General features: G+C 39.2%; 1 protein-coding gene across 6 annotated transcripts in view; it reads right to left on the reverse strand.

The window, feature by feature from the left end:
- The window catches only part of CWF19L2 (CWF19 like cell cycle control factor 2), a 200,743-nt gene extending 185,198 nt beyond the window's left edge, over window positions 1-15,545 (reverse strand). For 5 of the 6 annotated variants that reach the window (XM_032360568.1, XM_032360569.1, XM_032360566.1 and 2 more), the window contains exons 1-4: window positions 15,409-15,545; window positions 13,760-13,870; window positions 12,877-12,999; window positions 131-241 (exon numbers count right to left, since the gene is read on the reverse strand). In XM_032360568.1, the coding sequence (XP_032216459.1) occupies window positions 131-241; window positions 12,877-12,999; window positions 13,760-13,870; window positions 15,409-15,501 (438 nt within the window). In that variant the 5' untranslated portion in view covers window positions 15,502-15,545. Of the gene's footprint in view, window positions 1-130; window positions 242-1,154; window positions 1,287-12,876; window positions 13,000-13,759; window positions 13,871-15,408 lie in introns of those variants that run through there. The other variant, XM_032360570.1, reaches the window with a different exon arrangement.
- Between the last annotated feature and the right edge of the window lie 862 nt (window positions 15,546-16,407).

Genomic DNA, 16,407 nt, shown 5'->3' on the forward strand with positions numbered 1-16,407 from the left:
CACTGCCAGAATTATTCATCAAAGTATATACTGTTTTCAAAGTCTAATTTTTCTCTTGAAGCATCTGTCATTTTAACATTCATCTATTCTTAGCTGTTCACACTTCTTTCTTTAAAACCAGGGGACCTACCTGGATAGATGGGTTGTCTTCTCTTTCTGAATTCTCCCCTTTCACTTTCCAGGCCTTTTCTCCACCAGAAGTCTGGGATGGGACAGCCTCAACCCACTCATCTTCAGAGCTCTAAGAATATTTAGCATACAAGTGAAATTCTCAAACTTGCAGACTTGCATATAAAAATTCTATGTTGTTAAATGGTGAACTCAGATTTCTAGAAAAAAAAAATTTAGAGTCAACTTCCCCTTTAAAAAGCCACATTGAAAATATGAACAAAGAACATGTAAACCCACTCTTTTGGGATAAGCCCATGAAACACCACGACCGTTGTCATGCTGAGGGAAAGGGAAAACAAAAGATTAGAACTGAAAACAGAGAACCCACTTCAACACGGAGCTTCGGTTCCTACCAACGTCAAGCAATACTGACATCTTTGTTTAACTAGAACAAGGGAAACAACACTCAAGTAAATGACTTTGTCTTCTAAGCTTCAAATTTTTAAATTTCCCTGGGTCTAAAAATGCAGAGATCTCAGTTAAAAGCCAGGCTGGTAAAGCACTTTGTTACTGTGTTTAAATACCAGATTATTAAATCAGCTACAAAGTATTTAGCCAACATCCCCTATGTGCTCAGCATTATGCCAAATTCTGGGTTCTGTTTTCCACAAATACATCAATCAACTCCTTCTATGTTAAGTACTGTAATAAGTACTTTCGCATATGTTCTCAAGATGACTCCTTAAAACTACCCTACATAAAATACTATTTGGTTTTAGAGATAAGAAAAGCTTCCCCAAATTAGGTAAACTTGCCCAAGTTACATGGTATCCAAGTAGGAGAACCAGAATAGAAATCTAGATCTGTCTGGCTCTATCATCTACTCTTTGGAGCTGTACAGGAAGTGTAGGAAAGATCCTAGAAATCACCCAGTACACAACACTTGCTAATGCAAAGCAGAGAAACTTGGAGGCCACGGGAAGAAAAAGGATTTCCTGAATGAGAACAATATTCCTTCATGTCACAAAGTTCTCGATAATTACCTAACTGGAGAACAACAATATGTCTGGTGAAAGGTATAATCCACGTGGAGTAAACACATTTGTGCTCTGGCGTCTCAAGTGACAACTGTTTTCCAATGCAGAGCAGACTTCATTCATTCATTCATTCAGGCCCTGATTTGGATTCGTAGAAACATTAGAACTAGCTATTTACATATACAGTTACAATTTTTAAGATAATCACTATAAATATGTTTCTGGCCTACTCATATTTACATTGTCGAATCAATTTAGAAAGGGCTGCGTGTGTTGTGATGAGCACAGGGTGACCTATGGAAGTTTTGAGTCACTGAACTGCGCCCCTCAAACTAACAATAAGTGCTAACTAACTGGACTTGAAGTAAAAACTGTTTTTTAAAAAAAGCAATTGAGAGAACTGGTTCCTACCACTTGGTATTATCCACTATAAAGGGAGTCTATAATCTGAAAGATTTAGCACATTCCTTGGGGGAGAGCCAATCTGCTAAAATCATGCTGAAAACAAAAAATGTTTACATTAGTGTTCCACAGGATTCTGTTGAAGGTCTTCTTTTTTTTTTTTTTTTTTTAAGATTTTATTTTTAAGTAATCTCTACATCCAACGGGGGGCTTGAACTTCAAACCACGAGATCAAGAGTCTTACACTCTCCTGAGTGTCCAGGCGCCCCCCGAAGGCCTTCTTTTGAAACTACAGGTTTTCTCTACCCTCTGAAATGCTAACCCATCCCTTCAAAGTCACTGATCAGGGCCATAAGCTGCTTCCCCACCACAGCTGCAAACCATCTCCACCCCTGCATAAACCCAATCACCATGCCCTTTACAACTTCAGTTGAGCTAGACTCTTAATCACAACTAGTATTCCTCTTCCTGGTCCCTGGTCAACCCTCTCTTCCACTCCCTTAGCTTCCTCCCCCCATTTGAAGCATTTATCAGTTTTACATTTACTTGCGTGACTGATTAATCTCACAGCAAGTTCTACGAGGAAAGCAACCACATCTGCTCTCGCCTAGAGACCTTGCTTAATACCCTGGCAGAGATGTGATGCTCCTCATCTTCTTAAAGATCTCTCTCACGTTTTCTACCAAATTCCATTCCACATACAGTCAGCAAATGGCTCTCTCCTTCTTGATCAATAAAAACGAAGTCACTTTAGCTTCCTACCCAACTTCCAACAGAACTATTTATGCCTGTGCCTATCCTTACCTCCTGTTAACTCTTCCTCTTTAAAGCTGTTCCTCCTCCACAGATCTTGGCCCCAATGACTCCTGGTCCTCTAGGATGGTTGCACTATCAATCATCTCTTTGTCTCATAGCTTCAACCAAAGCTCTCTATTGCCCTAGAAATATGTTCAAGTATTCCCCATCCTGTGTGTGTGTGTGTGTGTGTGTGTGTGTGTGAATGAGGGAAGAAGGGGAACACTGATTGCCCTTATGTCTCCCTCTAGCAGCCATTTATCTTCCAACTTCTACTCTAAGCCAAATTCTTAAAACAGCAGTCTACACTCTCTGTCTGCACATCCTCACCCAATTCTCAAACTCTGCCATGTGGCTTATGTCCCCATTAACCTACTAAAACATCTTTAAAGCTTACCACTGGTTTCCACTTTGCCCAGTGCAGCAGAATGTTTCCACCTCTAGCTCCCTAGACCTCTGCTGAATACAACTCTGGGAAACTCACCTTCTCAACCTCCACGGCCTTTCCCAGTTCTCCTCCCATTCTTGGTTTCTTCTTCACGTCCCTCATGCACTTTTCCTCATTTGCTCAGCCCTTAAATACCAATGTTATTTGGGGTTCCATTCTTTGCCCACTACATTTTCTAATCTCTAAACATTCCCCTTTGGCCCTTAAATCCACTCTCATGACTCAAACTACCACCAACTGTACTGATATCTTTCACCTTTGTCTACCCAAAGTCAGTGATTTAACCAACTACCTACTATATTTGGAGGCCATGCCAAACTCAGTAAGAACAAAAAGTTAATCCATCATCTCTTCCATGAAACCTGTTCCTCCTCCTCTACTACGGAATTCAATTACATGGTACCACCAACCATCTACTTACCCAAGTCAACAATCTCAGGATCAACTTAGCCCTCCCATCTAAACCTACTATTTCTATTTCCAAAGTATTTCTCAAATATACCATACAGCGAACACCATGGGAGGCCTACCATGCCTACCATGGGAATCCCACTTCCATCTCTGGCCAAGGCTGATTTGTTCAAAAGTAGGTATCTGACCCCAATTCGTATCAATCGGAGTTACTGTCCAAGAACTTGAAGTCAAGACTCAATGGGGCTGCTAAAACTAAAGAGAACTGAAAATGCACTGGCAGAAGCTATTTTTGTTATGAGGAATAGAATTCAGCAAAAAACTGATCTGTTACCAAGAAAAAAACTGAACTCAGAGAAAAACAAACATGGAATATGGCAAGATGATTGATAAAAGCATTTGAAACTCTAATTCCAGCCATTCCTAAAACCCAGCGACATTCCCATACCTACATGTCCTAGGAGACTTTTGTACTCTAATAATGAATAGCCCCTTTTTCTGAATAAGCCAATTTAAGTTTGATCTCTGTTCCCTGCAACCCAGGGCCCCAACTAATACATGCCCCTTCCTTTAAAGTATTCGAGATCACATCTTATCTCTCACCTAGACAATTGGAATAACCAAATTAGTTTCCTGGACTCCAGTCTTTCCTGCTCCCCTTCCTTTTTCCAACCCCCACCCTAAATATACCTAGGAGTCATGTAAAGAGAACACATCTGACCTCTTCTATGGCTCCCTGTCACAAAGCTCCTCTTTTTACTTGTCAACAGAACACTATTTTATTTGTTCTGTTTATTATTATTATTATTATTCTGTTTATTGTTATTACTATTATTATTATTATTATGTTTATTTAACATAATAAATGCCTCCCTTGCTGGTAAGTGAAGACTTATGATCCACTGTCCAATGACATGAAAATAAAGGTATTCTGTGGGACTTCCTGGAAGTCAAATTATGAAAGAGAGAGCATCCTCCTCTTGTTATCTAGACTAAGAGGTAAGGCTGTAATGATGATGGAGTAGCAAAACAGTAGAACTAGCCTTAGTCCCAGAAGACCACACTAGTCCCAGACTGCCTACCTGGTTTCTTTCATAGGAGAGAAAAGTTAACTATCTTGTTTAACCAATGACTATATTGTTTGGCCTCAGCATCATGAGATTACATACTGAAATTATGTATCTATTTATCTAACTAGAAAATGAGTTCCCCAAAGGCTTGAAAACAAAAACCTCTTTTTTTATATTCCCTATATCTATACCAGTGTCTGATAAAGAGTTGGATTCAGTAAAGGTGCACTAAAATTAATTAAATCCTCTTTTTCTACTCTTCCAATAGCCCTAGTCAGAAACTTTAATTAGCAGCCAGAATCCAAGCATTAAATACCAGGCACTGAATGAAAGAAGCATCGTGATACACTTAGTACTCTTATTGTTCAGTCACAGAACAGTGAAACCCAAACAGTTCTGTAGAATTTGCCTGCCTTCATTCTCTTCCTACTAATTTTGTTTTTCATTTTCACCAGTATACAATTTCCTCACAATTTCACACAATTGCTGTTCCCCCTCCCAAATATGCTATGACCTCATTTCTTTTGCTGATTTTAGTTTCAATCCTCCACCTCATCTTAAAGGACTCATACGCCATCAAGCTTAATGTGCCTCCTGACCTAACACAGCTTCCAGAACTCTTCCTCTCTTGTGTGGTCCTAATAACCACACCCCTAATCATATAAGAAAAAAATCTGGAAGACAGGACCAAGACAGCAAAGTGTTAGCAGTAAATATCAAAGAAACTTGAGGACTTCTGCTTCTGGCCAAGACAAAATAAATGGCATCAGACTAAAAATACATAGAAATAGAATAATAGAAAATATTTGGAACTGTTCTCAGAACATTGACTCTCAGTAATACAGGGCTGTGATCCCTGAAAAGGAAAACAAATGGGATGAACGCTACAGCATTTTGCCTTGAAATACCTCCCAGACCAAGGCACAAGGAAGGGAAACAGGTATAACTTGGTGTGTTCCAAGGAGGTAAGTTCAGAGTTTGCTTATATTGCCCTCTTGAACTGAAACTCTCGGTAATTTTGTTTTAAAGATTTTATTTATTTATTTGTCAAGAAGAAACAGAGAAAAAGCACAAACAGTTGGAACAGCAGGCAGAGAGGTAAGCAGGCTCCCTGCTGAGCAGGAAGCCCAAGGCAGATCTCAATCCCAGGACTCCAGGATTATGACCTGAGCCAAAGGCAAACACTTAACTGACTGAGTGACCCAGGCACTCCTACATCTTTTTTTTTTCCTCACCTTGATTTTCAACCATTCTATGTCCTTATTTTAAAGATAATTTTTTAAGCCAAAATTACATAAAGTAAGTTTTATGACAATAATAGGATTAAATTCACACCCAAAAACAGATTAAGAAAAACAAATTAAGAAAAATGTCTTCCTGGGGTGCCTGGGTGCCTCAGTCATTAAGATTCTGCCTTGAGCTCAAGTCATGGTCCCACAGTCCTGGGACTGGGCCCCATATAGGGCTCCCTGTTCAGCGGGAGGCCTGCTTCCCCCTCTCCCACTCCCCCTGCTTATGTTTTCTCTCTCACTGTGTTTCTGTCAAATAAGTAAAATCTTAATTAAAAAAAAATAAAGTTTTCCTGCATTGCCTTCTTGAACTGAAACTCTTGGCAATTTTTTTTAAGATTTTTTATTTATTTGACAGACAGAGATCACAAGTAGGCAGAGAGGCAGGCAGGAGCTGGGGGAGGGGGGAAGCAGGCTCCCCACTGAACAGAAGGCCCGATGCGGGGCTTGATCCCAGGACCCTGGGATCACGACCTGAGCCCAAAGGCAGAGGCTTAACCCACTGAGCCACCCAGGCGCCCCTTGGTAATTTTTTTTTAAACCAAAATTTAAATAGAGTATGTTTTATGACAATAACAGAATTAAATCCATACCCAAAAATGAATTAAGAAAAACTAGTAAAATCCAAAAATATCTAGAAATTTTAAAATATATATAACGTACAAGTTAAAAAATTTTAAAAATCAATTAAAAAATATTTGAAAAACATGACAATGAAAACCTAACACATCAAAATTAGAGATACAACAGTGCCAAAAGAAACATTAATAGATTAAATATTCGTTAGAAAAATTGAAGATTTAGAATCAATATCTACCTTAGGATGTTAGAAAGAAAAGAGCAAATTAAACACAAAGTAAGTGTTAGGAAAGGAATAATAAAAAGGCAGTGGAAATCAATGAAAGAGAAAGTATTCAAACAGAAAATCAATAAATCCAAAAGGCACTTCATTGAAAAAATTAATAAAAATTGATAAACCTCAAACTATACTGACCTAGAAAACAAAGAGAAAACAGGAATTACAAAATCAGGAATAAAAGAGGGGACACAACCAGATTCTACAGACAAAAGGACAATAAGGAAATATCATAAACAACTTTACGACAAAAAATTCACCAATTTAGATGAAATAAGAAAATCCCTTGCAAACTTAACTTGCCAACACTAATTCAAGAATAAACAGAAAATACTTAATATAGATACTAAATAAATTAAATTTGGGATTTAAAAACCACCCCACAAGGGCACCTGGGTGGCTCAGTCATTAAGCGTCTGCCTTCGGCTCAGGTCATGATCCCAGGGTCCTGCAATGGAGCCCTGCGGTGGGCTCCCTGCTCTCCGGGAACCCTGCTTCTCCCTCTCCCACTCCCCCTGCTTGTGTTCTCTCTCTGGCTGTTTCTCTCTGTCAAATAAATAAAATCCTTAAAAAAATTTTTAGAAATAAATAAATTTTTTAAAAGCACCCCATAAAGAAAACTCCAGGCACAAAGAGGTTCATTGGTATATTTTAGCAAAGATTTAAGGAAAAAAAATCTTCACCAATTTTGCATAAACCCTTCTAGAAAACAGAAGAGGAATTAATTTTAACTCATATACAAGGCCAACAGTATCCTTATACCAAAACCCAATAGTTCTCAACAAATTGTTGGCAAATACAACAGGGGGGATATATATATAGATATAGAAATATAGATATACAGATAACAGGATATATATGATACCACACACACCATATTCACCACATACCATAAATAAACAACAATGTCCAAACGAAGTTTACCCAGGACAGCAAGGTGGTATACCACTCAAAAACCAAAATGTAAAAAATTATTAAATAAGTTAGGGGCACCTGGGTGGCTCAGTGGGTTAATAAGCCTCTGTCTTCAGGCCGGGTCATGATCTCAAGATCCTGGGATCGAGCCCCACATCAGGCTCTCTGCTCAGCAGGGAGCCTGCTTCCCCCACTTTTCTCTGCCTGCCTCTCTGCCCACTTGTGATCTCTGTCAAATAAATAAATAAAAATAGATCTTTTAAAAAATTATTAAATAAGTTAAATTTTTTAAAAACCCAACCCATGTAATTCTCTGTGTTGACTGAGTAAAGGAGAACAATCAATGCTCCTATTAATAAACACAGAAAAAGCACTTAACACAATTCAGTGTTCATTCAAGACACCAACTCTCAGAAAAACAAAAACTGAAGATAATTTCCTCACTCTGAAAAGGGCATACAAGAAAAACCCACAGGGAACATCAAGCTTAAAAGTGACAGATAAATGCTTTCCACCTAAGATAAGAAATGGAGCAAGGGTATCCACTCTTACCACTTGATTCAATATAATACTGAAATCCTAACTAGTGAAATAAAACAATAATAACAAATGAAATAAAAGGAACAGAGATTGGGGGGAAAGTATCATTTATACATGCCATAAAAAAGTACTAAGAAATCAACAAAAAGGGGGCGCCTGGATGGCTCAGTCAGTTAAGCATCTGACTCTTGATTTTGGCTCAGATCATGATAATCTCAGGGTTGTGGGATCAAGCCCAGTGTGAAGCCTGCTTAAGAGTCTCTCTCCATCCCCCATCTCATCCCCCTCCCTCAAGAAATCAACAACAACAACAAAAAGCTACTAATACTAGTACCTAAATTTAGCAAGGTGAAAGATACAAATAAAACAGAGGTTTCTCCACTATCCAAAAGGAGAGCATTCCTATGAAACCTTGTGTAAACCAAAATGGCATAAAATAAAGAAGCCATTACTGTTTCATAAAACTGAAATCATGTTCAGATTTCTTTTGGTTAGCAAAAACAGGTAACAACTTGAACTTTCATAAGCAAAGTGGCATAAAACAAACTTGCGGAGAGGAAAAACCTATACACAAAAACCAACCGTAAATGTATACACTCGTCGCAGATACACGGAAACTGCCATTTATTTTTCAAAGATTTCACTTACAGTAGTAACTCAAGAAAATAAAATAGAAAAAAATATAACAGGGGCGCCTGGGTGGCTCAATGGGTTAAAGCCTCTGCCTTCACTCAGGTCATGATCCCAGGGTCCTAGGATCGAGCCCCCATCGGGCTCTCTGCTCAGGAGCCTGCTTCCCCCTTTCTCTGTCTCTGCCTGCCTCTCTGCCCACTTGTGATCTGTCTGTCAAATAAATAAATTAAAAAAAAAATATATATATATATATATATATATATATATATATATAACAAAAGATATGGACAACATCTCCACTGAAAACTCCAAAACAATATGGGAGAAGCTGAAGAAGACTTCAATAGATGGAGAAGTATACGACATGCATGATGGGTGGGAAGCCTGGCTATTTTAAGGTATTATATTAATTCTCCCAAAATTGATCTGTTGATGCAGAACAATTCCAGTAGACATTTTTACTTAAAGTAATGGGCTAATTCTAAAATTTATTTTTAAAATACAAAGAACTTAAGAGTAACCAAAATAATTTTCAAAAAACAAACTTACACTACCTATTCCAAGACTTAACCTTAAACTAAGTAATTAAGAAAGTGTGTTTAGGGCGCCTGGGTGGCTCAGTGGGTTAAGCCTCTGTCTTCAGCTCAGGTCATGATCTCAGGGTTCTGGGATCGAGTCCCACATTGGACTCTCTGCTCGCCAGGGAGCCTGCTTCCTCCTCTCTCTCTCTCTGCTTGCCTCTCTGCCTATTTGTGATCTCTCTCTGTCAAATAAATAAAATCTTTAAAAAAAAAAAAAAAAAAGAAAGTGTGTTTACTGGCCAAGGAGAGATGTGTAGCTCAACGGGATAGAATATAGAGTCTAGATATTAACTCAAAAATAACTGCTCAAGGGCACCTGGGTGGCTCAGTGGGTTAAAGCCTCTGCCTTCGGCTCAGGTCATGATCTCAGGCTCCTGGGATCGAACCCCGCATCCGGCTCTCTATTCAGCAGGGAGCCTGCTTCCTCCCTTCTCTCTCTCTGTCTGCCTCTCTGCCTACTTGTGATCTCTGTCTGTCAAATAAATAAATAAAATCTTTTTAAAAAAATAAATAAATAACTGCTCAAGGGCACCTGGGTGGCTCAGTAGGTTAGGCCTCTGCCTTCGGCTCAGGTCATGATCCCAGGGTCGTGGGATCGAGCCCCGCGTCCAGCTCTCTGCTTGGCAGGGAGCCTGCTTCCCTTCCTCTCTCTGCCTGCCTCTCTGCCTACTTGTGATCTCTGTCTGTCAAATAAATAAATAAAATCTTAAAAAAAACAAATAAACAAAAAATAAATAATAACTGCTCAGTTAATTCTCAACAAAGGAGCCCAAGTAATTCAACAGAGAAAGGTCTATCATTTCACCAAACAATACTGGAACAACTAGAAATCCATATGGAAATAAATTAACTTAGACAATTAATACACATACCATAAACAAAAATTAAGTCAAAATGGCTCACTGATAAGCAAAAAATCTAAACATCACATGAGATCACTACTATACACGCAGTAGGATGGCTGAAAAGCACACAGACTGACAAGATCAAGGAGCAGCAAGGACAGGGAATAACTAGAACTCTCACACACAGCTGGCAGGATTATAAAACAGTCCAACCGCTTCAGAAAATAATGGCATTTTCCCAACAGAAATAAAAACGTGTCCACAAAAAAACTTGTACACATTCATAGTACTGTTATTCGTAACAGCCCCAAACTAAAACAACCCACACAACTTTCTCTTTTTTTTAAGATTTTTTTAATTCATTTATTTGAGAGAGAGACAGTGAGAGAGAGCATGAGTAAGGAGAAGGTCAGAGAGAGAAGCAGACTCCCCGTGGAGCTGGGAGCCTGATGCGGGACTCGATCCGGGGACTCCAGGATCATGACCTGAGCCAAAGGCAGTCATCCAACCAACTGAGCCACCCAGGCGTCCCCCCAAACGACTTCAAAATGTAAACAGGTAAGTGGGGCGTCTGGGTGGCTCAGTGGGTTAAGTGTCTGCTTTTGGCTCAGGTCATGATCCCAGGGTCCTAGGTTCAAGCCCCGCATTAGGCTCTCTGCTCAGCGGGAGCCTGCTTCTCCCTCCCATCTGCCTGCTTGTTCTCTCTCTCTCTCTGTATGTGTGTCAAATAAATAAATGAAATCTTTAAAAAGAAAAAAAAGACATACATACAGATAACCCTTGAACAACAAGGTGGTTAAGGGCGCTGACTGCCCATACAGTCAAAAATCCACGTATAACTTTGGATGTCCCAAAAAACTTTACTCGTAGCCTACAAGTTGACCAGACAACTCACTAATAACATTAACAAGATAAACATGTATTTTGTATGTTGTATGTATTATACACTGTATTCTTACAATAAAGTAAGCTAGAGAAAAGAAAATGTTAAGAAAATCATTAGGAAGAGAAAATACATTTACAGTACTATACTGTATTTATCTAAAATCCATCTGATTGGGGGGCCTGGGTGACTCAGTGGGTTAAGCCTCTGCCTTCGGCTCAGGTCATGATCTCAGGGTCCTGGGATCGAGCTCCACATCGGGCTCTCTGCTCAGCAGGGAACCTGCTTCCCCTTCTCTCTCCGCCTGCTTCTCTGCCTACCTGTGATCTCTCTCTCTCTATCAAATAAATAAATAGTAAAATAAAATCCATGTGCTTATAAGCGGATCCATTAAGTTCAAACCCATGCCATTCCAAGGTCAACTGTATTTCCAGGAAAGAACAAAAAAACATAACAGGTCACTGTCTCTAAGAAGGGAAAGCAAGGACCCTTAATCAAATTACATAGTTTACTCAGCCTAGCATATTTGTCCCCACGGGACCGAGATTCTTAACCCGTGATCTCTGCCTAAACTCTAGGGAGTTTTCTAAATTCCACTGAAATGAACAACTTTGAATACAAATTTCTTTTTGGAAAAAGGGTAGTTTTTTCAGGATCTCAATGGGATCAGGAACTCAATACACAATTGTGGAAACAGTGCCTCCGCCTCTTTTATATTTTAAGATTTTCTAAGTGACTTTCTCCTGAATTACACTTAATTTTTTTCCTATATAACTTAAATATCCCTACCATTACAAAAATATGCTGGCTACTTGACAAAACTATCCAGCTGTATTCTTGCTATGAATTCATAAACTGCATTCTCATATAAGAGAGGCTTTATTGAGCCATTTATCATCTTGGTGTACTGCCAAAAACTCAGTTCCTAGAAGTACAAGAGGACCAGACTTCGGAATCTGGTGATTCAACAACACATATAACCCTCTGAAGAACATACCTAGGAGACCAACTATCCCTCAACATCTCTAGCTCACCACTCTCTAACCACAGTGTACCTCTTTTTTTTTTTTCCCCAAGATTTATGTAAGAGAAAGGGAGAGCACGCAAGCAAGAAGAGGGGAAGAGGGATAGAATCTTGAGCAAACTCTATGCCCAGCATGGAGCCTGTGGGCTCTATCTCATGATCCTGAGATCATGATCTGAGCCGAAATCAAGAGTCAGAGGCTTAACCAACTGATCCATCCAGGCGCCCAAACCATGTACGTCTTTCTTCCGGAAAATCAGTGTGAAAGGTTTACCCTTCCTCCATGAGTCCTTTTATCCCTGAACTGGCTAGAGACACAGCCGAGACACATGCTCTTCCTGTTGACCCCAGAGATAAATATATAAACATGTTCTATTTTAAAGACTAAATGTTAATTTCTATTAAAAAATAAGAGTAATAAACTCTCAAATGTCCTTTTCTTTTTTTTTTTGAAGATTTTATACATTTACTTGTCAGAGAGAGAGAGAGAAAGAGCACAAGCAGGCAGAGCAGACAGAGGGAGAAGTAGGTTCCCTGCTGAGCAAGGAGCCTGATGTGGGACTCGATCCCAGGACCCTGGGATCATGACCTGAGCCGAAGGCAGACGCCCAACCGACAGAGCCAGCCAGGCATCCTTGACTCATAAATATCTTAAAACCCTCTTATTTTTACAGTACTATTTTTCCTTGCATTCTTCCAATTTTCCAACTACTTCTACTTGATGGCCTTTACTTCCAACTGGTTCCTCAGTATTGAGTGTTCCTCTTTCTTTGTAACTTCCCTGGACAATCCACTGGCACAGAGCTTCACTGAGCAATGACTGCTACATCGTTATTCCCATCCTCCTACTTTTCTCTGTAACCAATAATCCATATTTCCAGTATTTCCTGGACACCTCCCAGAAGCTGTTTCCCGGGCATTTTCATAACCTAACTAGTAATACTTTTTTAAATTCTCATATATTTTTACATTTCCATACATTATTCCTTTAAATATAATTTTCCCACGTAGCTGCTGTGGTTTAACACATACTTACTGATGAACTATCTGTTGACTCATTGCTTTTTTCATACTTCTGTTTCTTACTCTTTTTTTTCTTCTCTTTCTTTACTTTTTTTGAGTGTTTGTCTTTTTTCTTCTTTTTCTTAACAGAGTGTTCCTATAAATAATCATTTTAAAGAAGTAAGAAAGGAATTGGTTTTATCTTACATTAAAACAAATATTTTGAGGAAAATAAATCTGCATTCCAAAAATACATTTTCATGAAATGAGCCAATACACATGACAAAATAAAATCTTCTAAGAAACTTTAACACAATTCTGTAATATATGCACTGCTAATAAATCGTATAGCTGAGGTATCTTTTCAGAAAAATATGAGGGAAGTTTTAGTCTTTATTTGCAGATTCATCTGACAGACAGATATAATCAAACAAATACATTTCTACCTAAACGTATGCACACACACACATACATAAACATATATCCTCTGTGGCCACAACAGAATTTATAAAAGATTATTAGGCCATATAAAATATAACAAGACAACATAAATTAAAATTATGGAAATGGAAAATAAGAATTCAAACAGAAAACCATGACATTAAACTTTAAAATGCATAGTTTTTTAGAACCATAAGCTTGATACAAGTGGGCCAGAAATTTGCTAATCTACCAGTCAACTCAAGTAACAAAATCTGTCCAATATTATAATGTCCAAAATATTAAAAATATATTATTTCTGAAAATATATATATATATTATTTCTGTCAGAGAGATAAAATCAGTCAGTAATGCCACTATGTGATAGTCATTCTGTAACTTTTGAAAATACTAATAAAATTGCTATTCCAATATTAAATTGAATAAATACAAAAAAAGACAGATCTGTTACATCAAGTGAGCCTCTTAGTATTCACCTGGGAGAACTGTTCAATTCGCTCATTCACATCAGGTAGCATCCATGTATCCTCACCCCGAAGTCGTTTAAGTTCTTTACGCCTTTCTTCCTTTTCAAAATTGGCTTTAGCCTGAAACAATGAAAAATAAAAAATTAACAACTTACCAATTGCTTATCATGAGAAATAAAAAAAATAAAACAAAACCACTTTCCACTTTCATATAAGGTCTCATCAGTCACTGTCTGTCCCTTGCCAGGAATTTTCTTCCATAAACAAAATAAAACTCTCCTTCCATATTACCAATCACATCACCAATCTCTAGTGAATCAAGGATAGAATTCTGGGACCTATAGCAGATCCCCCTCCCCCGCAAGCTCCCTACCTTAAATAGGACATGAATCTCCTTCCTTCACCATCGGACTGCTACTGCCTGAAACTTCTGGAACTGTCAAGAGATTGACCATGCCTTCAATCTGCAATGCCCATATCCTTCTATCCAGCCCCCAAAATGCTTCAGGAAGAATTATCTTTCTAAAGCCAAATGATCATATTGCTAATTTATATTCACCTTTCAACAAAAGTAAAATAAGAAGAGTTTTTCCCAGGAGGTTGCTTCTGCCTTTTCATTCCCTCTCCAAATTCCAAAGCTGGTTTTGGTCCTTACCAAACTCTATGCATATCTCCACTATAAAATTTACTTTCACTTACAAATCTGACTCACTCCAAAAACTACCTAAAATAACAAAAAGGCAAGAATGAAGAATATTTATTATGAATATAGGTTAAATATGCTGAAATCACAGGACAATACCAATCTTTCATCTGTCCAATACTAACTGCCCTCTCTTCACCTTAAAATCTGGGTATAGTCATTATACACACACCCCCCCCAACCAGCTCCTTTTCTTCTGCATTTATTTAACTCTTCCATCTTAAAACCAATAAAAACAAAAACCTTCACGTGTACCCTATGTTGATCTCAAGCTACAAATTTTCCCCTTGATTGCCACACTTCCTACATCTTGTCAGATAATACAGTTCACTTCCGCCATTCTTTATAAGTTGCCTCTATACATCTCAATCTTGGTGAGAAATGCGACGTTTCTTAACCTTTTTCGAGGGGCTACATTTTCTGAGTCTCTTCCGTCAACCCTTGTACGGATCAGTAAGGATTTACAATAACCCTGGATTCGATATCAATAAAGACAAGAGACGGAAACGGTCGAACAATCTATTCCAATGTGCCTCACGTGTGTTTCTGAAAACGGAAACGTTTATTTCAGATGCAGAAGGAGGGAGGACTGAGGCTGTCAAATGCGCTGGCAGAGTCGCGTTAGTGGCGGAGGCTCTCAAAAGTGCGCAGCCCAGATGATCCAATAATGGAAATACCAAAAAGGGGAAACTTAAAAAGTTAGGAAACTCGATAAAGAAACAGGACATCCTATAAAGAGAATGTGCAGCTGGAGACTGCCACCGCATCTGGGGAGGCAGGAAATAACCACGAGTTTTCGGGCATCCCAAAGGGAGACCCTGCCCTCACTCAGATAAGGTGAGACACTGAGGTGGCGAGAAGAGAGGGGGTGGGTGAAGGAGAGCCAGAGGCCTGGCCCCAGGAACCGTCCACTCCCACGATTCTAAATGACTCCAAAGCCCCAGAACGGAGATACCTGGCGCAACACTTCGGCCCTAGCAATCTTGGTCTGTTCTTTACGTTCTTCGATACTCCTTGCACTTTCAAATCTACCACTAGCAGCCGCCATCCTTGTTGTCGTAAAACTAGGAAGCCGGCACAAAAGTCTCAGTTTACGACTGTCGTAATTTAATAAACAAAACGGGACTTCCGCCTGGAGGGGGTAGGAGGGGCGCTGCTCCATCTACAGAGCATGCGCGAGTGTGAGAGCCACTTAAAGTTGGCGGCGATGACGCAAACTTCAGGGTTCTGGTGAGACCTTGCAGACTAAGTTGAGGTGCTGTGCTCCTTTCGTAAACCGGACTGCCCCGCCGCAGGAGTAGCGTCACTGTACATTTATGCGCGCTTTGCACGATACCAACGGCATTCTCTTCTGTTTCCTTTCAAAATCTACAACTTCGGCGAAGTTAGGTCCCTACGTCTCGAAATTTTCCACCAAACTGCCCTTCTGAGCCAAGAAATTCCTGTGCCGGAGGGATCTCCTGAAGGTGGGAATGAGAGACCAATTGCTCTGAAGTTCCGGTGCTTTGCTACAATTCGGGAAAACTTTCTCAAAAGACAAAGCAGCCTAAACCTATAGTAAAAGTACGCACCGTGAACTTGGGAAAATCAACCCAGGACAGCCAACATGGAGACCTGTTCTAGTAAAACTACCGGATTTTAAAGGGAGAAAAGTACCTGGAGCATACAGGCAGAAAGATCGATTCAGTTGTTGCTGTTGTTCTTGTTTAATTTTTGTTGTTTAAATTTGCTTTTTCGTAAATTTAATAAGTGTGGCATCAGTAATCCTACATGGAGATTCATCTCTAAAAGATCGGTTACTGAGGACAAAAATAAATTTTATCCAGTATGGCTTAAAATATGCAGTGGGGTTTTTTTTGTTTTGTTTCTTAAAGGTTTTATTTATTTATTTGATAGATCACAAGTAGACAGGGAGGCAGACAGACAGAGATGGGGGAAGCAGGGTCCCTGCTGA

The sequence above is a fragment of the Mustela erminea genome, chromosome 9, assembly GCF_009829155.1.
Source record: "Mustela erminea isolate mMusErm1 chromosome 9, mMusErm1.Pri, whole genome shotgun sequence".
Lineage (NCBI taxonomy): Eukaryota > Metazoa > Chordata > Mammalia > Carnivora > Mustelidae > Mustela > Mustela erminea.